Source organism: Anabrus simplex, chromosome X (assembly GCF_040414725.1).
Source record: "Anabrus simplex isolate iqAnaSimp1 chromosome X, ASM4041472v1, whole genome shotgun sequence".
Taxonomy (NCBI): Eukaryota; Metazoa; Arthropoda; class Insecta; order Orthoptera; family Tettigoniidae; genus Anabrus; species Anabrus simplex.
Genome location: NC_090279.1, coordinates 73617962 through 73641745, shown reverse-complemented (window position 1 = coordinate 73641745; position 23784 = coordinate 73617962). Strand labels below are relative to the sequence as shown.

Genomic DNA, 23784 nt, shown 5'->3' with positions numbered 1-23784 from the left:
AACCAAGGTAGAGGAATTACGTTAAGACAGAAGATGGGGAAAGGGTGTGGTAGTTTTCTATGTTGGTACGAACAACGTACGACATAGTGTGGGATCTGTTATGAAGTTGAATAGAGAGGAGGTTATTATCAGTGGGATACTTTCTAGGAGAGGGTAATATAAATGAAACTAAGGGGTATTTATGTGGGGGGGGACTGGGAGTGCGTGTGTTGTTTAGAAAGGATACATGGCGGACTAGGCAGCGGAAGTGAAAGTACGTGGACATGGTGGTTATAAGATTCATATTTACCAGGTATTGTATAAGGAATTGTTTCATGGTTGAGAACTGACGTAATGGATGTCTTCCAAAACTGGAGTGTTTTTGTAGAGATGGGATCAAATCGATAGCTGGGTGAATATTTACGCCGGCGGAAGAAGTATTTTTATGGTATAGAAAAGCTAAATATGAGAAACATTAAGTTCTAGGTATAGGGCTCATCTCTTTGCGGTGTACAGGTACGGATGAATTGATGCAGACGCGGAAATATTTCATTAGGTAATCAGCGATGTGGAAAGCGTGGCATCAATAGGCAATTTAGATCTGGCTGTCAAACTGAGTTTCCTTCTGGAATGAATGCCATGTGTGTAGGAGATCTAAATTATATCAAGTCCGTTGCTGTATGACTCTGCTTTGAAAATACAATAATATGTAATAATATAAAGTGTAAACAACTTATCTTTATTCGTCATCAAATCAAAATTAACCTCCTCCTTCTTAAACTCGTGATTGTGTTCAAAAGGACCTACGTAAGGAATCTAACCTTTCTTTACTTTCTTGAATGATACAACAAACCATATACACCTTTATGGAGCGGCATTATCATGATGAGTAGTGTTTCAACTGGACAAAATAGAATCATTACAAGTAAGAGACACACGCACTATTTTAATAATCTTGGTACAGGCGATTTTTTGAACATAACCATAATCTGAAGTAGGCCTCGTCGCAGACCGTAAAATGATTCCATAAGGGATTTTATTTGCACAGTTTGCGATAGATTTTCAGGATTATTATTTATCAGAAATTGCATATTTCATGCGTATTTTTGTTCCAGTTACTTCGACGTCTCAATATATGAAGCCAGTCACAGCTGCAACTACTACACCAGCTAGTACTACTACTATTACCACTGCTCCAACTACTACTACACCAGCTAGTACTACTACTATTACCACTACTCCAACTACTACTACACCAACTAGTACTACTATTACTACACCAACTACTACTACTACTACAGCTGCTACTACTACAACTCCAGCTACGTCTACTACTACTACTACTACTACAACTACAGCTACTACTACTACTACTACGAAACCAAGGTCCTGTCCTCATTCAGGTGAGTGATAAACTCTCAAGAAGTTAATCAGATTATCTATGAGTGGTGTACGAGAGACGAACGTACATGTGTTTCTTGGAGATTTGGATCTAGTTTGTTCAGGTAGAAAAGTAAAGCTCTTCATCGTTGTATTCCACGTTCAACAGATAAAGAACTCACCCTGCAGTTACTGTGTAGGTGTTTGCTTGGAGCAGCAGTCTGCAGAACGAGTGCACGAGTAGAGAGAATATGAGAAATGAGAGCGTCTTGGGTCCGAAGTGAAGGCGGGACCCGGTGAGTGTTCCACATATCGCAGCGTACGGCACAGCGGCCCCACACGCGAGCCGATGATACTATCACGTAGAGGTTGTGGGTTCGACATCCCTCAAGGTGATTCCGTGGCTTCTCAGTTTTGCATGAGACAAATATCTGGATGTGCACATTTAGTAAGGCACCTTCCCGTTTATGGCTCTTTCCTACGGCACGCAGTCATAATATTATTATCTAAGATAGATTCACGATTTTGGGCAGGAAAGCAACTGGAAACTACTTCAATAAAACTACCAGGAATCCATACTTACCTTTTGTTTCCAGGTGAATTGCAATACGTACAAAATTTAGCAACCATTGTAACCGTTCCTCGAATGGAGAATTCCACTTGTAGGGGTTTTTGACTGAAATAGGAAACAAAACCCCTGGGGGATCCACTGGAGAGAAAGGATGTCAGAACCACAGATTTAAAATTATCACTTAGTTTATAAAAAATGTTTTATCATTGATATTTTTTCGCATCAAGAATTGAATATTAAATAAGTCGAAAGCCTTACAAGACCATCTGAAAACAAGTCGTCTTATATGTCTGACAAAAAACAGAGGATAATATTTTTACATGAAACGTTGCCCGGTTAAGTTTAATTTAATGACTTGAAATTTGTCAAAACCTGCGCTGCATAAAATTTACATTTGGTAATTTCAGTTGGAGGCACAGCTTTCGTTATAACGAGAGAGAAAAACTGGTAAAATGCCAATAGCAGTTAATTAAAGAAGTAGTTTAACATTGATAAATACACCAAAGGCAGAGCCTTTAAAATTGAAGGAGGTTGCAAAGTGCCCTTTTGGTAGATTCGCTGACTAAATAATATTAACATTAAGAAAAACTCTGAAGGGCACCGCCTTCATCAAAATGACAGAGTAATTGGGCGAGGTGCCATAACAGTTACTTTATTGATTGCTTTTTTGATTAAACATATGTACTAAATAAACAATATTTCGAGTTAAAGTAAATACCTACTAACCCTGGGAAAGAATTATACTAGTGATATAACTTCAAAATAATAGCCGGTATATATGCGTGTTCGTTTGGAGAGATTCTAAAACTTTGATCGTGTTTTTCTCAGAACATCATTTTCTGACTTAAGTCGTATGTGAACGATTCGATCGAAACTTGTAATTGCTACAACTTCTCTTTCATCATACTTTTCAGTGAACATAACTTTAACGCGGATAACTGTTTATGTCTCCCTAAAGAGAATTAGTCCTTTTGAAGACCCTAAAGTCACATACACCCTATTACGGAACCCTGAATGTTTACACACCAGTGACGCATGTCCCGCCATGTTTCAATTTGAATTACACAAACATAAAGATGATCAATATTACGTATGAAAAGAATAATTATCAAGACATTTTTCTGAAATATTAAATCAAGAGACACGTGAATCTTGTGAATTTTTTTATATAGAAAACTTGCTGAAGTTTGAATTATAGGTCATCCCTCTGCCAGTTATTCCATTCTTCCCTCGCGGTTCCTTGGGCACGTGGAGAACATGTGGAAGCACTTTATAGACCTTGAGGTAGACAGTGGTCAAGCAGAAGTTCTCCATTTATCTCTTGCGCTCGGTAACTCTTAATACTTTACTTGGTACAACTGCGGATGCCTTTCCGATGAGTGGCACAATATGTGCGGGTTTAGGGCATTCTAAGACGACATGACGTGGCCTTTGTTTTCTTTCACAATATTATTATAATTTGGGCTGAGAACGACGGTTCTTCCAAAGTGTGGATGCCGTTGATCAGTGCTGATGTTCTCTCAGTTTTACTGACTGTCACATGTGCTCCTGTTTTGTGTAAGTGCTCGTTTGTTCTACAATAATGTATAACATGGGTCTCGCAGGCCAACACAAAAAAGGGGCATTTTTTGACTAATCGAGACGTAATGAGGTAGAAATACTCATAAATGCAGTGTTGCCAGCCGCTGAGATTTAACTTTTAAAATATTGCAAAATAATGTCTCGTGTAATTTAACCAAAAGTTGTACAATTGATGAAGTTAGTAATATGTCGTTCACTTTTAAGAAATCCAATGTGAACCACATTCTAGTGGTTCTATTGCTCGCAACTATTGGAAATACTGTACATAGTAGAAACTTTGCAGCTGGAGAAAAGCCCCCTCTAATGAGTGATTAATGTAGATTTAGGCGGCTCCAGAGTTATTAATAGTGAGCAAATGGAGGTGGCAACAAAACAGAGGAAATGCAACTAAATTCAAGAGGAAGTCATTAATACATAGTGCGTCTTGAGTTATGTCTTACTGGGCTTGAAGACAGTGCCGCATGTTTCGTACACATAACCGATCATCTTCAGGTAGCCATTTAGAGAAGTGGGAGAAAGCTGTCCGAGGAAAGGACACACATCCGACTCATAATTTGCTTTTATGTGTGATACCAATTTTTAGCATTACTTCTTGATAAAAGTAAAGTAATTTACGGAGATCGATGAAATTTCTCCCGAGGACAGTTAGGAAACGTAACTCTCCAGAGAAGGGGCAATCCACGCGGACAGATGTCACTATAAAAATCCCGAATCTGAACACAAGTCAACAAGAATAGGAAATAATTATATTCTATATAATGTTAAAGAAAGAATGGAATGCATTGCCTCGGATTTTCTTCTTTTAAAACAAAATCTCCCAGTGGTTTTCGGCACCGCTTAATCAACACGACTTACCGCCACTTTGCCTACCGAAGCTCATTTCAGTGAAGGGCCTTAAATGATCGTGCTACTGCTGCCATAGTGCAATGTTTGAGTGGAAGAAGGAGCATGGACGTTGATAGTACACGAGCTAAAGCTTACAGAAGGAAGTATGTTTAACTCTGAATCATTACAAGTGAAGGTTTTCTTATCAGGAAGCATTTACCTCAGAAAAAAGAAGATCAGTTGGCATATCATGGTCTGGTTTCATGTTTGTTCCCTGCGTGTACAGCTGGATCCAGCCCAAAGCAATGCATGCTAGACTGAACGTCACCCATGGTGATATAATTGCAAACATTCTAATTCATATGATCATACAATTAGAGCAGGCGTGTGTAGGAATCATTGGTTTCAAGTCACATGGTAGCCAGTAGAATAAAACGTTATGGAAATCGTTAGGAATATCCGGCATCATAAGGAATCTAATATGTCCAATTTCCAATCCAAGTTACTCAGCTGAAAACTGGGCACTTTCAGACGGGCCACACATATTTAAGTATCCATGACCAAGTACAGGAAATGCGACGGTGATCTTGTTGATTATTCATTTTTCACACCTCCGGAATACGAAGAGAGCTGGCTGTTTCCAAGACAGCTAAATCATCTCGAAAGTACTCCAAACGGTCCAGGTCCTGAAATGAGCTGCACAAATCAGTTTATCACGTAGATAGAAGCACTGGTCCGCCTGCTGGGCAAGATGCTTACGGCGTCCCGTTGGTCGAAACAATTTTCACCATCACAATGTTGGCCAGTCGGGTGGGAGAGGTGCTGGTGGATTGCGTACAAAAGCCTGGATTCATTACAAACCTCACCACATTGCTCATTTAGAGTGAGGGCATAGGTCGGATTTATGACGGAGGGCGAAGGTGAGCCATGAGCAAATCGTTTGCTACTTTATGACCGAAGTAGGCTGCATGTCGGCACCGCGTTTCACCCTCTCCTTTTCCGCTACCGTACCTCACGTCCTTCACTTCATCTCATTATCTACTCTTCTGTACGCTACGATGCCTCCTGCCCATGTCATGCATCAAAGAGTACGACAAATAATGAAGGATCGTCATTTTCATTCGTAGGATGGTCCAAAATATAAAAGTGTGATGTTCTATCTGCCCACAGGTTACCGACTGTTTGAAGGTTTCAACTGTTATAAGGGATACGAGGAACGGAAGAGCTGGAGTGACGCCAGGGAGCAGTGCAAGAGCGACAGAGGCGACCTCATGGTATTGGAAAGTGAACGGGAGAGAAGCGAGGTGGTCCCTACAATCCACCCGATCATTCCCTACCCTTGGATGGGAGTTTACAAGCCCGAAGGTGAAGATCGTTGGGTGTCTGTGAAAGGTGAGTTCTCTCTAGCTCTCTTCTCCTCATGAATTACCGAATGTCGGACGGAAGACATTTGTCATATTAAACAACAGAAGCCGACATTTAGCTGTAGTTAGCGATGTCACTGGCTGACGACCACACCGTATTGCCTATAATCCGGGGAAGAATGAAGAAGTCTTACCCATAGCATCTCAGTCGTTAGAGCGCTGGCCTTCTGAGACCACATTGGCAGGTTCGATTTTCGCTCAGTCCGGTGGTACGACAGTCTCGTGTCGGTAGATTTACTGGCACATAAAATAAATCCTGATGGATAAAATTCCGGCACGTCTCCCCAAACCATACGAATGAAGTTACTGGAACATAAAGTGAATAATATTAGTTATGTCTAAATGAAGGGAAAGAGTCGTAAATTGAGGGTATGAGGACATTCATCTGTCGGATGGAGACGTTAATCCTTGAGTAGACCTCCCGGTGTTCTTTGACAGGAGTAGGCTACGTGCCGCATCACGACGTGCAGGTTTATCACGGACGTCAACTAGAGAGTAGGACACACAGGGGTCGTGGTAGGGACATCATAATTATAGAATGTTGTGCCCTCGTTTAGTTCCACACCTCTTGTCTTTAAATAATGAGAAACTGAGTCCTGATATCCTCTACTTCTCTTACCCTCGATGGATGACTCCGTTATTCTCGCAGGTAACCCATCATCCTACATTCACCTCACGCGACCCCAACACTGGAGTACCGCTTCATCCATGGAAATATTGTCTAACTTAGCATTTATCTTCTCATTCTGGGTACCTTCCTGTCATTGTTCCCACCCGGTGTTTCCAGAGTTCATTCTCGTTATTTCAATGTATATTACAACTAGCGTATGGACGAGATATCCAGAGTCCTCCCAGCTTGCACTCCCACACAGCGAAGTTTTCCTGAAAACAGACCGTTTCATTCCAGAGTTCACTGCATTAGCTCTCATGCACCTTGCTTCCTGGGAGAAGTTCCAGTTTTGTATCTGCGACCTGACATTCAGTTCTCGGAACTTTCTTCCCCACTGACATGACTTTATTCTTGGTAATAAAAAAAAGCAAAGACATCTCCGTACAGACCATGAAAGCCCTGGGAGTGGTGGAAGGTAAAGGCTTCCACTATTCGTAACCTCGGCACTTGATGGGGTAGAGTGGTTAGCTCTACGCCCGGCCGCCTTCGCCCCCAAGAATTAACCTGGTACTAATTTTTGGTGTAGGATGAGTGAACTTCAGGGCCATATGCACCTCCGGAAGTGGAAATCTCATTTCCTAAACTTTACGACTTTCTGACGGGGATTCGAACCCACGTCCTTCCGGGCGAACTGAGTACGCCTTTACCGCCTCGGCCAGGGATCCCCTTTATTCTTGGTAATGCCAATTTAATGTCGGACTCACTGCACCTATTTTATTTTCAAGAAATTAGACTGCAGGCTTTCAGCTCTGTCTGCCATTAACACCAAAATGCTTACGAAATTTCAGCATCCCTGGCGCTTTATACCTTCCAGTAGATAATCCTTGTAAACTATAAACAACAACATTGAAGATTGCAGCCATATACTACCCCTGTAAGTACCTTGAATCAAGAACTCGTTCTACCATCACCTTTCAATGTTAAGTGAGTTTTATTGCTCCCAATAATCTAGGCTTAATCCCATATTCTCCCAGTGTGGCTGACATCCTTCCCTTAAGTAATCTGTCATATGCCTTCTCTAGATCTACGAAACATAAACAAAACTTGCTATTCATATCATAGCACTTTTTACTTATGTGACGAATACTGAAGACCTGACCATGAAAACCCCTCCGAGGTCTGAAACCACACTAGTCTCATCCAACATAGTATAAGACATTTATTGGTTTCTCCCTCCAAAAATACTAGTGAATACCTTGCCCGTTGCTCGAAAGAATCACCATCATCAGTGTCGTTGAAGTACCTTGATGGTTCTAGCAGTCCTCTTGCTTACAAATAGGTGCAATTACTGCTTTCGTCAAATCAGAAGGACCTTTACTAACTTTCCAGGCTCATCTTATTACTCTGTGAGCTTGGTTGTTCGCGACGTCAAGATGAATATTTCCTCTTATATTACTTCCACCTGTACCATAATTTGCTAGGAAGTACACTACTATGAGTTCACCAGATTAACCCAAAACATTATATTTTTCCTTTTTCCCTCCGTACCCCACATACAGCCCATCCCTTTTCAACACTTGTTAAAAGCATTTGATTTCCTCCTATCCCTTCCTCATTACCTCCGTTCGTCGATATATCATTATTTCCTAACTCTTCCTAACTCGCCCATTTATACTTTATTTGTTATGTTTTCCCCATTACTGTGGGTCGATAGATTAATATCGAATATCATTTCCTTCACCTCTTTGCTTCCAAAGAATCCTGCACTGCCAAAACCAATTGGAAATCCTTTACTCCCGGAGGCTTGCTTAAAATACCCTCAGCTCGGTAAATTAAGTGAAGCAGGCTGCTCATCTACTTACACATAGTCCAAGTGAGAGTCTCTCCTCTGAGAGGTTAGCGACCTACGGTTGATTGTATAGTCCTCGCCTCTTGAGCACAAGGAGGGCCATGACTCAGAATATGTCCGAGGTGCCCTATACTACTCCCGACTCAAGGAGGGCCATGACTCAGAATATGTCCGAGATGCTCAATACTACTCCCGACTCAAGGAGGGACATGACTCAGAATATGTCCGAGGTGCTCAATACTACTCCCGACTCAAGGAGGGACATGACTCAGAATATGTCCGAGGTGCTCAATACTACTCCTGACTCAAGGAGGACCATGACTCAGAATATGTCCGAGGTGCCCAATACTACTCTCGACTCAAGCAGGGCCACGACTCAGAATATGTCCGAGGTGCCCAATTCTACTCCCGACACAAGGAGGGCCATGACTCAGAATAAGTCCGAGGTGCCCAATACTACTCCCGACTCAAGAAGGGCCATGACTCAGAATATGTCCGAGGTGCCCAATACTACTCCCGACTCAAGGAGGGCGATGACTCAGAATATGTCCGAGGTGCCCAATACTACTCCCGACTCAAGGAGGGCCATGACTCAGAATATGTCCGAGGTGCTCAATACTACTCCCGACTCAAGGAGGACCATGACTCAGAATATGTCCGAGGTGCCGAATACTACTCCCGACTCAAGGAGGACCATGACTCAGAATATGTCCGAGGTGCCGAATACTACTCCCGACTCAAGGAGGGCCACGACTTAGAATATGTCCGTGGTGCCCAATATTACACCCGACTCTCATTACCACTTACTCGTCCCTTCAGTCGTTGACCATAGTTCAAGTACTAGGGCGTGACTGCAGTCACTCACACGACAACAGTAACCTGGGGTCATGGTTGGACACGAAAGAGGTTTAACAACGAAGCAGCCATCAAAAACGCCTTCGAAATATTTTTCTCCATCAGACGGTCGATCATCTGGGAAACGGGTGCGAATACTCCTGCATCGCGTAGGGGAAGTGAATTGCATTTAATGATGCACGTCCTATTTAATAAAAAAAACTCGTCATGGAGTTCTCGTTGTGAGAAGTGTTACTACGAAGTAGCAGGTACAGGGTGTTTCTTGATCACCAACACACTAATGGCGAGAAGATGACCCACATATGCGACGATAAGTATTACAGGTAAAGCTCGTAGACAAACAGCCCGAGTGAATAAGAATGTGTCGCTTCCTGTTTAAATGTACTGCCTGTCGTAATATTTTATTATTCTCTTTATAACCATTCTTTTCACACACACTACCAATCATCAGCAGCTGTCAGCTACTCCGATCTCTATTTATAGCATATGTCGTGTATTACCGATTTCTTACTAAACATTCCCTTATTTTCTGCGAATCACTTGACGTAATTCGTGAGGCAGTTCCCAGAAACATGTTGACAATATCCATATTTCAATTTGAACGACAAAAATGTGCTTTTCGGTACTGGCTCAGATGATCTCGAAAACAAGATTTTTATATATAACAAACGGGTTTGAATGATGACGACCGTACGCAAATGCTGTCTCCGTTTCAGGATATCTATCGCCGTGATTGATATTACTGAACAGAGCCAGAGCAGGAATGTCTTTACTTTGACACGTGAAAATCTTTGAGGAGCCCTCGTAGACTTTAACAGTCTACTTTAACAGTTCTCACAGGCAGCAAGCTACAACTTCTAGATTGCCAGATTACCAGGTCTCATTTACATCAGAGCCAGAACTTTATATTCCTGCAAGATATTGATTTATCTCAGTCTCAAATGCAGAAACGCAGTCCCGCGTTTTGTCGGAGACTTTCTCATTTCTGATTGGTAGAATGTGTGGCCTTGTTCTTACCGTTTGCACTCAGAGACGATGATCAGTTCCGTTGGTGATAAAACAGCACTTGTCTGGTCATCACAACCTCCTGAGTCACAAAGCCGGATGGTGTTCTCTATTGTGTGAGCTGAGAACTTTCTTATGAGGACAAAACGGAAACCAGATTTTGAGGAGTACCGAATGCATCTCACATTGGACACAGACCAAGTGTTCGTAAACCTCCGTTGAAAAACTACTTGGTGTGTTTTGTACTTGAGTTTTTCAAATTATTGATGTAAATAATGTAATCACATCTTCAGACCATCGCAATATGGATCTTATTGTTCAGCAAATGTCTACAAAGCGGAAAATCTCCGAGGACTGGAGGAAATCCTGAATAAAGACATTATATTAAGGGAAGGACAAGGCGACAACTGAATCTCATACCGAGGGATAGCTCTAGAGAATAATATATTCAAAGTCTTCTGCAGTGTAATAGCAGAAAGACTAAAGAACTTCACTGGCTATCAAATATAAGAGTATCAGTTCGGATTAAGAAGGAAACGATCACCTTCACATCTGGGCGGCTTAAGACACCGCAAAGGCAAATACTGTACAGTCTTCACATTCGACATGTCGGATAGGAACAGTATGGACTCCATGACAGAAGACAAGGAAATTGTAAAACTCCTAGGAAACTCCTATCACAAAGCAATGTAGCGATAAACGACGGGATAAGTATATCAAAATAAATCCTTCAAACAAATGGAATAATTCTAGGTGACCCAGTTAGTCCCTCCAGTTTAACATTGCCACATCTGAAGCAGAAAAGTCCATTGAAAATACGAAAACGGTGTCCCTCTATATGTATGCTCATGACATGGTCCTAGGTTCGTAGACTGAAAATGACCTTAAAGAAGCCTTAAACAAACTGAACATTTGGGCTGAGAACAACAAATTCGTCATAAACTAGGAAAAACTATGCATATGGTTTTTCGAAGAGGGGCAGGTTACCGACCGAAGACAAGATAGTACTAGGAACAAGTACTTAGGACTAACTCTAGAGACATCAGGAACGTCATACAGGATCCACATCAGGGAAAGAGCGATAAGAGCTATGACTCTGTTCAGCGCTAAAATAGTACCAATTATCACGTACGACTTGGAACTGATCTGGGAATTTCTAGAGACAATAGAAAAAGTAAAAGCGCGCTTCCTAAAATGAACCCTCGGAATAGCAAGAAAGCGCCCTCAAGGCTTGCGTATGAACCTCCTTCAATGAGGACTTGAGATGTCACTTAATGCTGCCATCAACAAGCCAAGAAAATAATTATTGACCCTCCGACGAGACAAGCGGATGAAAATAGACAAAAATGTCTACTCTACTGACGCCATGATTGATAGAGGATGGACAGAAGAAACCAGGAGTTGCGTTCTGTACTGACAAGACTGGCGATACATGAATACCACCACAGAATATGCAAGAATACGAAATTCCATGAACCCAACAAATATTGTTCATGTAGTTTGTTTGATCAGTTCTGTGAGAAATATCACTTCTCCTGGTGCAAGAATCGTAAGAGAACCCTACTACATTATAGCAGAGAATAAACACCCACAATTCTCTATGTACATTTGTATGCTCTTATTAATTAATTAATTAAAATTGCCAGCATGTCTCGTCGTGAAAGTTTAACAGATACGTAGTGTTCCTAACTTCGTCGTAATCGCCAAGAACTCAATGGTGTCTCTCTGTACTCGAACGTGAGCAGTAATTTACAAAATGAGATGCTAACACTTCAGAGACATAGAATGAAAGTTGTGTGGCAATATCATCCATATCGCTGGTAACGATTACGGAATCTCCTGAACCTCAGACCAAGTAGTGACATCGTCGATAGTAAGACAACCAAAGCCAACTTCGCTGTTCTAATAGTCTCTGTGATATGGTCCCGGATATGTTTTCTTCTGAACAGATGACGTCTAGCCGTAAAGCGAGGTGTCTTCACTTGACCTCAGGTTAACTAATCGATACATATGTACTTGCTCTCTTCACCTTCACATCATCGTCTTCCGAAGCAGTTTCTACTTTCTGGTGCGCATGAATTTCGATTGTTTTGTGATATCTGAAGCCATCTCTTCCTGTTTCATCTCAGTTATAATAAAATAAAATGCTCAAATTCGTTGTGAATCTCACTGTGCTGTCTTTTCCTTATTGTTTCTCTTTTAGTCTGCGATTTGCACGTTTCCGATCCCTGTATTCCCTGCAGCTACCAACAAGTACAGTCTATAACCTGTCAGGACGCAGCTGACTCTTGCTGACACTACACTGCTCTTTATCACACCACTGGGGGTGATATTTGCACTGTGCCTTTGTGTATTTGGTTAGCCGTATTTATGATGCTCATCGCTTCACTTAGGCTGACTTTTGGGTGTTTCACTGGTTTGTATTGATTTAAAATATGTTTGTGTCTGTTGCAAAATGTGCACTACGAATGGCAGATGAGGATTGGTATAGTTTCGTCAGTGGGCATGCTTAATGAAAGAAGAAAAAATACACGTGGGAAAGAACTTCTTAGAAGACCATCGCATGAAGGACTCTTGCTTCTCTCTGTTGTTACACAGTGGAACACAGCAGGGCACGTTACGACATCCAGGTGCTACCAGCAGGCCGAGTGCTAGAGATCGGTGACTGTAACGATACCTTGGCCAGACCGTTCATGTATTGAATCCCTATTTTTTGTCATTCACAGCGATATTGAAAAAATATGAGAATGTTTCAACCGTTCTAGACTGTAATATCTTCTATACGGACGTTTCTTTCAGCGAAGTGATGATGTGCATAGCTACAACGGCACTTGTGTTGCCTTAAACAATGTCTCTGAGGAAACGGGGATCATTGGCACCAGTTAGGGATTACAGGAAATTGACATGTTAAGTGTTAAATACTATCTCTCAGTGAATGGATCATTTGCACTATTCTGATGTATGCAACAATGTAATCTCCATAGCATGTATTCAATATACAATTTGCGTTACGTCAAACGGATACAGACAGGTCTTATGGTGGCGATGGGGTAGGGAAAGCGTAGGAGTGGGAAGCGGCCCTGGCTTTCAAATATTGTACGGGATTCATTTAATTCTTCTTTTCATGCCAGTCAGATTTCACAACTAGTGATCTTTTGCTCACGTAACGAGCAAGTTAATATCTGAATAGTTTGTCAGGTGGTCAAATAATGTGGTTACTTAGAGAATGATGATGGCATTGTAGTTAATAAACCTGATTTGTGCAACAGAACAAGATTGACTGCATTTATGTTAGGCGAAAGTATCGCTCATCCCTCCACTCCGGTGTTTAGTAATGTATGTAGCTCTCTCAAGAGATCGCATCTAAACACGACATGGTTTGTAATACTTGCTCTGTTTCCATGCAATGGGTCATGTTTAACAATGACAGTGTAACTTATATTCTTAAGACTATTAAGAGTCCATTTAAATTTTCTAAATACTTCATAGTGATTGTGCTTCATAAAATATATATTAACATGTTCGGTTCTTATTTCCAATTACTTGTCGTACAGCACTAGTCGTTTATAATGTTGTAAGTTTCTGACAGCAGGGCGCGCTTCTTACTAAGTGGACATTTTAGGTGAACAGATGTATGACAAGACACTGCCACAACGTTTTAAGATGACAGTGCTCCAGATATAGTGGATTTGATCTTGGTTTGAGGAGCATCAGGATGAACTCCAACTTTTTCTCTGGCCTTTTCAATCACTCGAACCACTGTGGTACGTTATAGCGACAAGTCTTCATCGCCTCTGAGGTAGCTCGGTCAATATTTTATGTCGACATGTGTTACTTACTACTGTTTTCAATTATTGGGTGGTATTTGTATTTCAGGAGGAACTACAATTGGGCAGCCATCCACCAATGAAGCAAAAGAATGAAAAGGTCTGACACTTCGAGAGATGAAGGTATCGGCTAAAGAAAGCGAAGGGGGAGATGAAAGTCTCCTCAGGTATCGAAAATGTAATATCGCCGTGGTCGGACAAGAACGAGAGTTAACCAAAGCTAGATGAAAGTGAGGAGCCTGACAAAATTATGTGGAAGTAATGCCAGGACTCAGCTAACTTCCCCACGGTCACTAAGTCACGCTCCAAAATGAAGAACCCCAGGGACGCACTTTGTTATTCTCTTACGATTGGCAGGGAATACCATGGATGTATTCTATGGTCTCTACCCACGGGGTCGTACTTATCGGGAAAATAAAACAACACCTTTGTCGCAACCTCAGAATACACGGATTAGAATTACGAAACTTGAAAATGTTGAAAATATACCGAAAGCGATGACTGTGTCTTCTAAGGGACAGACTATTTATTAATATTATTATAATAAAAGAATAGAATTGTAAGAATAAGTACATCAAATCAGAATAGAAATGATAGTAATGATAGGGAATACAATTCAATACAGAAGAGCGGAACAGAATGTGGGAATGCACGTAATAGAGTACAGGTGCAGGAAGAAGTTGGCTGGCAGCACACGGCGTATCGACATGAAGTACCAGCTTCGTAACATCAAAGTCATCGGATTGAAAACTGGAGCACGAGATAACATCCAAGACTTCTTTATAAATTTCCACAAAGTGCTTCAGCTGCCTGTGAAAAGCGTAGATAAAATTGACATCGCTCCAATTCGTGGATCTGTGAACATATTCCGATCTCATTTGCACGGACCTGGTTGACTTCATGATCAAATATGTAATACCAGTCTGACGAACCGCTCACGTGGTAAGTTGTTGTCATCAATAGAAATTATTTTTAGAATAAGATTACTGGTGGCTTAACAGTGCAGTCAAGTAGAACATCAGAGAATATTAATACCAATCAGAAGCGGTCCGGCACTTCTAAAAATTGAAGGTACCGGAAAGGTAGAGAAGCCCCACGACGGTCGTGATTATGAAAGACTCCCAAGGCCGTCGGTGTCGGACAAGAACAAGTGTTGACCAAGAGAGGTCGCACAAGAAAGATAAGAGAGAGGAGCCTGACAAGAATTTAGTGGGGAAAATGCCAGGCTCAGCTAGAGGACCCGTGGTTGTCAAACCACGGTCTCAAGTGAGATCCAGTGGTTGAACTTTTAGTGTCCTCTTACGACAAACAGGGGATAACGTGGATGCTCTTCTAACTCCCAAATCCACTGGGGGTCCTGAAGGCTGAGGTTCGAATCCCGCTCTATACTGGGTTGATATTTTCATCCAGAAATGCGCGTGTTGTCACGAAGGCGATCTGGCCGTAAATCTGAGGCGAAAACCAAAATGAGCCTGGGGTGTTCCAGTGACCTCGGAAATAACTGGTATAATCTGAAGAATGATTGAGTGTACGACACTTATGTCCTGTGTTTCAGGTGAGTCTGCTCTCAGCAGTTGGTGGACCGGATAACAGAGCTGGTGATAAGTGCGCCCGTGCTGCCGAGACAGGTCTGCAGTGGAACTTCGACTGTACACAACTCCGCCCCTTCATCTGCGAGATCCCCCTGCGAACAGATCTCATGTACAGTGTTGGTATATAAAAATATACTTGTTAATAAGTCGTGACGTTCTTTCTCCTGTTTCAACACTAACTACAGGGACACTTTACAAAACAACAAGGTCATCTGACATATAATGTTCTACCTTCCCTGAAAAACAACAAGGTCATCAGACATGTCATGTTCTATATTCTGTTAGAAACAACAAGGTCACCAGACATGTAATGTTCTACCTTCCCTTAAAAACAACAAGGTCATCAGACATGTCATGTTATACATTCCGTTAAAAACAACAAGGTTATCTGATATGTAATATTGTACCTTCCCTTAGAACAACAAGGTCATCAGATATGTAATGTTCTACCTTCCCTTAAGAACAACAAGGTCATCAGAAATGTAATATTCTACCAACCTTTAAAAACAACATGGTCACCAGACATGTAATATTCTGCATTCCTTTAAAAACAACAAGGTCACCAGACATGTAATGTTCTACCTTCTTTGATGAAATACAAGGCCATCTAGTAGTGGGCATTGAGGTTTCAAGCCATTGTTGAAAGAATTGTGCAACTGAGGTTTTCTCTACTGACTCTCGACTCGGTCAACAGCTGGCTCGGCGACCGTCATCATTGTGGAGCTCAAATGTAGATCTGTTCGTCTACCTACAGCGATGGAACGACTTCGAACAGAGCGGCACGTAGTAAAGATCTGTGTGATACTCCATGATTTTGAACGTGACATACGAACTGGAAAACGCACGACGGACATCAAGTCCCCGCAATCCCCAGTGTTTTATGGTGAAAATACCACCGAGTACGATTCTAAGACATTCCCAGGTAAAAAGAAAACACGGCGACTGAGTGCTACTGCCGAAGAACAGCCTCCTGAATTGTGATCTACGGCAGACCGTCACGCAGGTAGTTAGTGAAGACATCTCGCTCTTCCAAGGCCCGCAAAAGTCTTTCGTTCTCCATTCCAACAAGCAGCTTTCAGAGGCCATTTTTTAGGCATAATCTTTACCTGGCTTGGGAACTGGAATCCCAGTGCCCTTACGCCATATGCTGTTGATCAGTCACTCAAATGGTTATGGATTTTGTACGGCCCAGGAGCCGCTTTGCTGCACTCCTCAAGTCCATCTCCATGAAGGGCGCCTGAGATGGTGTGCCACAACCTCGCGCTTTATGGCCAAAACTACCCAGAGCTGAACATACCTGCCAAAACTGACGGGAGATTTTCAATAATGGAGATGAATAGGTGAACTGTGTACTCCGACGGTACGTGAGAGTCTTGCGATGATGGAGTGCGTGCCGTCACGAAAGACACATACTATACCTGCCATCTCGAATTAAAGAATGAACTTTAGGCCGTAGGTGTTTAATTTCTATATGTTTGGCCATCTGACTAATTGCTGACCTGTTAGATGCGAGAGATACCGGAGGAGGGAACTGCCTCAGTCGGAATTCCCATTGTAAGGAAACCAGCGTGGTTATCAAAGACCCACCATCACTGGGCATTTGGAAAATTACGGCCAGTTTTCCCGAAGAGGTAGGCAGTGTTTCGGCACTTCGGACTGTCTTTGTTATCGCCATCCATTTGCTATGGTGATGTTATCTGAGTTTGCGTTACATTGAAGAGCTAGGGAAGGAAAGCAACTGGAAAGTACTCCACTGTAACTACGGGGGATCCAAGAAGACTTACGTACTTCAGGTTTCAAGTCAAAAGTAGCACAACCTAAATTCAGCAAATTGCCTGATCATTTGCTTGCATCACTGAAATCTGCAGGACTCCCAAAATCAGGGCTGGTGCTGTTCAATCATAAAGGAGATGAAATAATTCTACTTTTCTACTTAAAACGAAGTTAGAACTGTTGGTCTTGTCGTTCCGTTTTCCTGCCGCTTACTGACTCAATTGGTTCCATTGAGCCTTGAGGAACCTGAGAAAGCCTTTCCTTGACCTTCAGGTAGACAGTGGTCATGCGGGAGAATTATGTTTCCTCTTTGGATTGATGTGGTTAGGCTTGAGTAAGCCGGTGCTGAGGTGACCGAACTATCCCAATGTTCTCCTCAGAGGAATTTTGTACCGTCTTTTTGACTTAGAACATTGCTATGTTTGGATGGTTCTCTATCAGTAAGCTGACAGACTCCAACACTGCACCTTTCCTACAGCCTCTTGAGCTACTCCGGGGCAATATACGTCTAACATTAAAAGGACACTCTTCAATTTTTATCGGCATAGCAGTAGTCGAAAGACAGAATTAACGGCCTGGTGGAGTCACACCGCCTGTGGGTTGAGGCTATTGATAACAACCAAGTTAAGTCCTACCTTTCGTAAGAGGCGACTAAATGGAGCCCTAGAGGTTCTTAATTTGGGATCGCTGGTTGACAACAATTGAGCACTTAGCTGAGTTCTTGCATTGGTTCAACTTACTTCAGGCAGGCTGCTCATTTTCATCTGTCTTACCCGACCTTCCTTGGCCAACATTAGTTCTTTTCTGACCCCTCAGGGATTAGGTATCGGGGCCTTCGTTGCCCGTGTCTTTCTTTGGCTGATACCTTCATCTTTCAACGTGATCATTTTAACCTCTGTTTAGTGTTAATAGAGAGTGGTTAAATTACAACCACCACCACCACAATGGTTTCCCTTGAGCAGATGCCAAAGTAGAACTTTAGGGTTGTTTTGCGGGGAACTGTGAACAGAGACACATTTCGGACAGAGGTTCAACCAGCCACTAAACTCGGTATCTGCTTAACCTGTCCGAAGGCATTGACTTCCATCTGAAGGACATCACCTTCACATCATTGTTTTCGGAAGCAGTTTCTAATGTATTTACAGTCACGTCGCGAATCTCACTCTGTTGCCTTTTCAGTTTCTGGAATGTCCGAGTCTGCAGTTTTCAGCATTCCTAGCAAAGACGACACAGCAGTGTTGACTGTCTAACACAGGTGGTGATATTAGCGCTACGCCGTGTGTTGGTGACACATCACATGACTGTCTGACACAGGTGGTGATATTAGCGCTACGCCGTGTGTTGGTGACACATCACATGACACAGGTGGTGATATTAGCGCTACGTCTCTCAGAAACCGAGGACTCTTTTTACTCTCAGTAGAACACAGCATGGCCGCGTGCTACCCAGCTGTTTTCTATAATATTTTAGGTCTAGACGCGCCTCCTACTTGAAGACATGCAGATGATCTTGCTTTGCGGAGCATCAGGATTAACTTCAGCTTCTTCCCTGCCTATTCAATAAATCTACGGCCCACATCCACGAGGGTTCCAGATAGTTGAGGTTCGAATCTCGGTCTATCCTCGGTTGATGTTTTAATCTCGAAATGCACGTGGAGTCTGGAAAGCCATCCGACCGTAAATCTCCGGCCAAAAGCAAAATTGTCCTTGCGGTCTCCAGCGATCCCAGAAACAACTGCGATATTCTGAAGACAGAAAAACTGTATGGATCTACTGTGCGACACTTGGTGGCGGTCTGGTGAGCCAGATAACAGAGCAGCTCCTCAGGGCTGCGGTCTCGTTCTTTAGCCTTCACTTTCGTTTTTCACATAATAATCTCTGACGTCTGGAGACTTTGCAAGATGCTGACTTAGGTCGCTGTGATGAATTGTTAAATATTTCTACTTAAACGGAAACAATTTTTATGAATCCAACCTTGTCCGCCGCAGTAAGAGAGAATGTATAAACAGCAGACAGGTCCTAAATATTTTCAAAGTTGCTTTTTTGCTAAATAGCAAAGGGGATTTTCTGCGAGATAACCCTGCAAGCAACAAATCTCCTCAGAACTAATAATAGCTCAGTTTGCATTGAGGTACACATGTCTTGAGCTTTCCGCCTACAAATTGTTTAAAAATGGTGTCACGTTTCTATGTAGGAAAATCAAAGATTCGTTTTATATATCTCTCAGTCACGACCATCCATCATCGGTTGACCAGATTCACGTTAGTCTCGTGACAATGTTCTAGCGGCGAGGCGCTAAACACTTGCTGGTAGGCCTGAGAGGAAGGCTGTTATACTACCGTATTGAGGTATTACAATCAGCGTTAGTAGATATAATGGAGAGTTAGCGCGCCACCGCCGCCCGGGAGGCCTTCCCAGGGGCCCGCTCCACCGCAGCCACGGGCCTCTTCCAGTGCTGCCAACTTAACCTTACTAGCACGATATTTGAATTGGGAAACAAATCCACGTGCTTTTTTACAGCTGTTATCCGCCATCTTTAATAAACAGAGCACCGTGCTGCACTCTTTAGTTGAAATGTGGTGGCGGATAATTTGAAAAATGCTTTCTGACAGCAGCCATCTTTAATCGACAGAGCACCGTGCTGCACTCCTTAGCTAGATACTTTTGAAATGTGGTGGCAGGCAATTCCACGTGACAGCAGCCATCTTTAATCAAGAGAGCACCGTGCTGCCTTCTTTAGTTGAAATGTGGTGGCGGCAATTTGAAAAATTCCACGTGCTCTTGTTTGGAAACAAACTCGCGTGCTTTTTGACAGCTGTCATCCGCCATCTTGCATCACAAACCTCAGTGCTCCCCTCTTTAGCCAGATACCTTTGAAATGTGGTGGCGGCAATTTGAAAAATTCCACGTGCTTTTGTTTGGGAACAAAGCCACGTGCTTTTTGGACAGCTGTCATCCACCATCGTTAATCAACAGAGCACCGTGCTGCTATCATGCGGGCAATTTCGTCAGCTGTTATCCGCCATCTTTAATCAACAGAACACCGTGCTGCCGTCTTTATGGCTACTACCTTAAGCACGTAGTAGCGGGCAATTTGAAAATTTCCGTTAGCAGACAGCCGCCATCTTTAATCAAGAGAGCACCGGGTGAGTTGGCCGTGCGCGTAGAGGCGCGCGGCTGTGAGCTTGCATCCGGGAGATAGTAGGTTCGAATCCCACTATCGGCAGCCCTGAAGATGGTTTTCCGTGGTTTCCCATTTTCACATCAGGCAAATGCTGTGGCTGTACCTTAATTATGGCCACGGCCGCTTCCTTCCAACTCCTAGGCCTTTCCTATCCCATCATCGCCATAAGAAATATCTGTGCCGGTGCGACGTAAAGCCCCTAGCAAAAAAATAATCAAGAGAGCACCGTGCTGCTATCTTTAGTTGAAATGTGGTGGCGGCTAATTCCACGCGCACTTGTTTGGAAACAAACTCACGTGCTTTTCGAGATCCGCCATCTTGCATCGCAAACCTAAGTGCTGCACTCTTTAGCTACATACCTTTGAAATATGGTGGCGGATAATTTTAAAAAAAATGTACAGCAGCCAACTCTCGACGCTAATTGGACAAGATGGTGACTATACATGACTCCTTAAGGGTGCTTACGCAAGATGGCTGCTATACACAGGTTCTTATGAGACTCCTTTGGGATGCTTGCACAAGATGGCGGTTATACATTACTCCTTATGAGACGCCCTAGGGATGCTTGCGCAAGATGACGGCTGCTCTTATGAGACGGCTTAAGCGTCCGTGCACAAGATAGTAGTATAATGGGGGGATTCTGGCGCCGCCTCCGCCTCTGGCTCCCAGGGGGCCTTCACAGGGGCCTCCTCCGCCTCCGCCTCCCGGGAGGCCTTCCCAGGGGCCCATTCCTCCGCAGCCAGGGGCCTCTTCCAGTGCTGCCAACTTAACCTTACTGGCGCGAAATTTGAATTGGTAAACAAAGCCACGTGCTTTTTCTTAGCCACGTGCTTTTTGACAGACAACAACGCATCGCTAACCTCACTGCTGCCATCTTGACGGGCCTAAACCTCAGTGCTACTAACTAAACGTAACTAGCGCGAGATTTGAATCGGTAAACAAATCCACGTGCTTTCTTGACAGCCACGTGCTTTTTTACAGCTATCATCGACAACAACGCATCTCTAACGTCAGTGCTGCCATCTTAACGGGCCCAAACCTTAGTGCTGCCAACTTAACCTTACCAGCGCGAGATTAGAATCGGTAAACAAATCCACGTGCTTTTTTACAGCTGTTATCCGCCATCTTTAATCAACAGAGCACCGTGCTGCCCTCCTTAGCTTCATACCTTTGAAATGTGATGGCGGCAATTTTAAAACTGCCTTTAGACAAGCGGCCTTTTTTTTATCAACAGAGCATCGTGCTGCCCTCTTTAGCTACTTACCTTTGTGGCTGGCAATTCGAAAAATTCTATATAACAAGCTGCCATCTTTAATGAACAGAGCATCAAGCTGCTATCTTGCGGGTAATTTCTACGTCACAGCTGTCATCTACCATCTTGCATCGCAAACCTCAGTGCTGCACACTTTAGCTACTTACCTTTGAAATGTGGTGGCGGATAATTTGAAAAATTCTTTTTGACAAGCAGCCATCTTTAATCAACATAGCACCGTGCTGCTATCTTGCGGGTAATTCCACCCGCTGTCATACACCATCTTTAATCAACAGAACACCGTGCTGCTATCTTTATCGTAGTAGCGAGCAATATAAAATCCACATGTTTTTCTAACTGCTGTCATCCGCCATCTTGCATCGCAAACCACAGGGCTGCACACTTTAGCTACTTACCTTTGAAATGTGGTGGCGGATAATTTGAAAAATTCTTTTTGACAAGCTGCCATCTTTAATCAATAGAGCACCGTGCTGCCATCTTACATCACTTACCTCGGTGCTGCACTCTTTAGTTGAAATGAGGTGGCGGCAAATTCGAAAAAGTTTAAACATGCATCGGGATAGCTAGAGTAAGCACGTGCTGCAGTGATGACGTCATTGTGCATGTTTAGACTTGATCGTTTTCTTAAGAGTAAGTCGGTGTAAGGAATGCGGTAAGAATGCATCATGAAAGCAAGAGTGTGCATGTGCTGTAGCGATGACATTATTATAGGTGTGCATGTTTAAACCTGTTCGTTGACTAAAAGCTTTAGTCTTTGAGATACAGTGATAGAGAGTGGAGCGCAAATATGACGAAAACATTAATAGATGATGTACAAGGCTTTAAAGTAAACGGCAGCAAATTTGTGTTTAATGAGGTAGCTGTGTTCGATTGCAGTGTGTTGTGGGCACCAAACTTGTTAGTTTAGTATTTAGCCCACCTTTTCCTTACTGTTTACAAACAGATGAAGGTAAAGAGCAACTCAATGGATCGAAAACAATTTAGGTTTGAAGTGGGAAGAAGAAGGAGTATCTTATCGTTTTCTACCTTTAATGATGAACGCACATTTGTCAAGAGCAGATCTTGTTCTTTTAAAGAGTTGTGGAAAGAAAGAATGGTTGCGTATCTACCACCACCGTGTGAAATGATCGACATGCATGAATTAGAGTGTCCATCATCTAAAACATTTCCGAAAGAGCATAGTAGAGAAACAAGTAAACAGTCTTTACAACATGTATGCATGCTCTTTGATTGGTTGTGTTGCAGTGCATGCCGGGAAGTGAACAACATATGTAAACTGCAGTGGAGTAGTGTTGAATGCGAAGTAACTTGAGGTAAGAAGAAAAATCATTGTTGTAAAACTCTTTACCTTGATCAGTTTGAAGAAGCCTTGTTCAGCGTTTCGACTCTTCAGTAATATATTTAAAAGCTTCTGTAACTTGAGCTGCTGTTTTAGAACGCACGGATTGTGCAAAAGCAAACTTCGAGTACACATTGATAACAGTAAGTAGATACTTATTCCCCTTATTACTAGAGGCATATGGAATCATTTCTACTAAGTCTGCTTGCCAGAGATCATTTTTTCCTCGTGTAATACCGCGTCTGCGACAGTAGGTGCGACGTGCTGGTTTATGTAACTCATGTGCGATGTTTACTTTTACAGGTGAGATCTTCTCTTGACGAGCCATTACAAAATAATACCGGCAGAACGTAATTCTCTTTCTGGAATTTCTGATTCGTGACCTGAGTGACCAGCATCTTGCGATGCTCTTAAAAGTTGTAATCATCCAACGAATAAGTTTGGGTCATTCCAGTATCTTACGTCCACATACGGCAGCAAAGGCTTGTAGATAAATTCAAGACCACGTGCAGTAGGAAACAGCTTATAAATAAACTCACGATACTTGTAACTCTTATTTGCATTTACAACTTCTGTTCTCTTGTAATTACGTCGCGTTGCATCAGTAGTAAAAAGTATTGCTTTATATTTTTTTTAAGATCATCTTGTAAAATTATATCCTTATCAGGTTTTCGTGAGAAAAGAAGTTCTAAGGAACCTTTCGTAGGTTTATAGGTAA

At 42.6% G+C, this 23784-nt stretch overlaps 1 protein-coding gene across 1 annotated transcript in view; it reads left to right on the top strand.

Annotated features, from left to right (window-relative positions):
* The first annotated feature begins 864 nt into the window (after positions 1-864).
* LOC136886221 (uncharacterized) overlaps positions 865-23784 on the top strand; it is a 450091-nt gene continuing 427171 nt past the window's right edge. The window contains exons 1-2 of the mRNA XM_068230834.1: positions 865-904; positions 1095-1382. Coding sequence (XP_068086935.1) covers positions 865-904; positions 1095-1382 — 328 coding nt within the window. The remainder of the gene's footprint in view (positions 905-1094; positions 1383-23784) is intronic.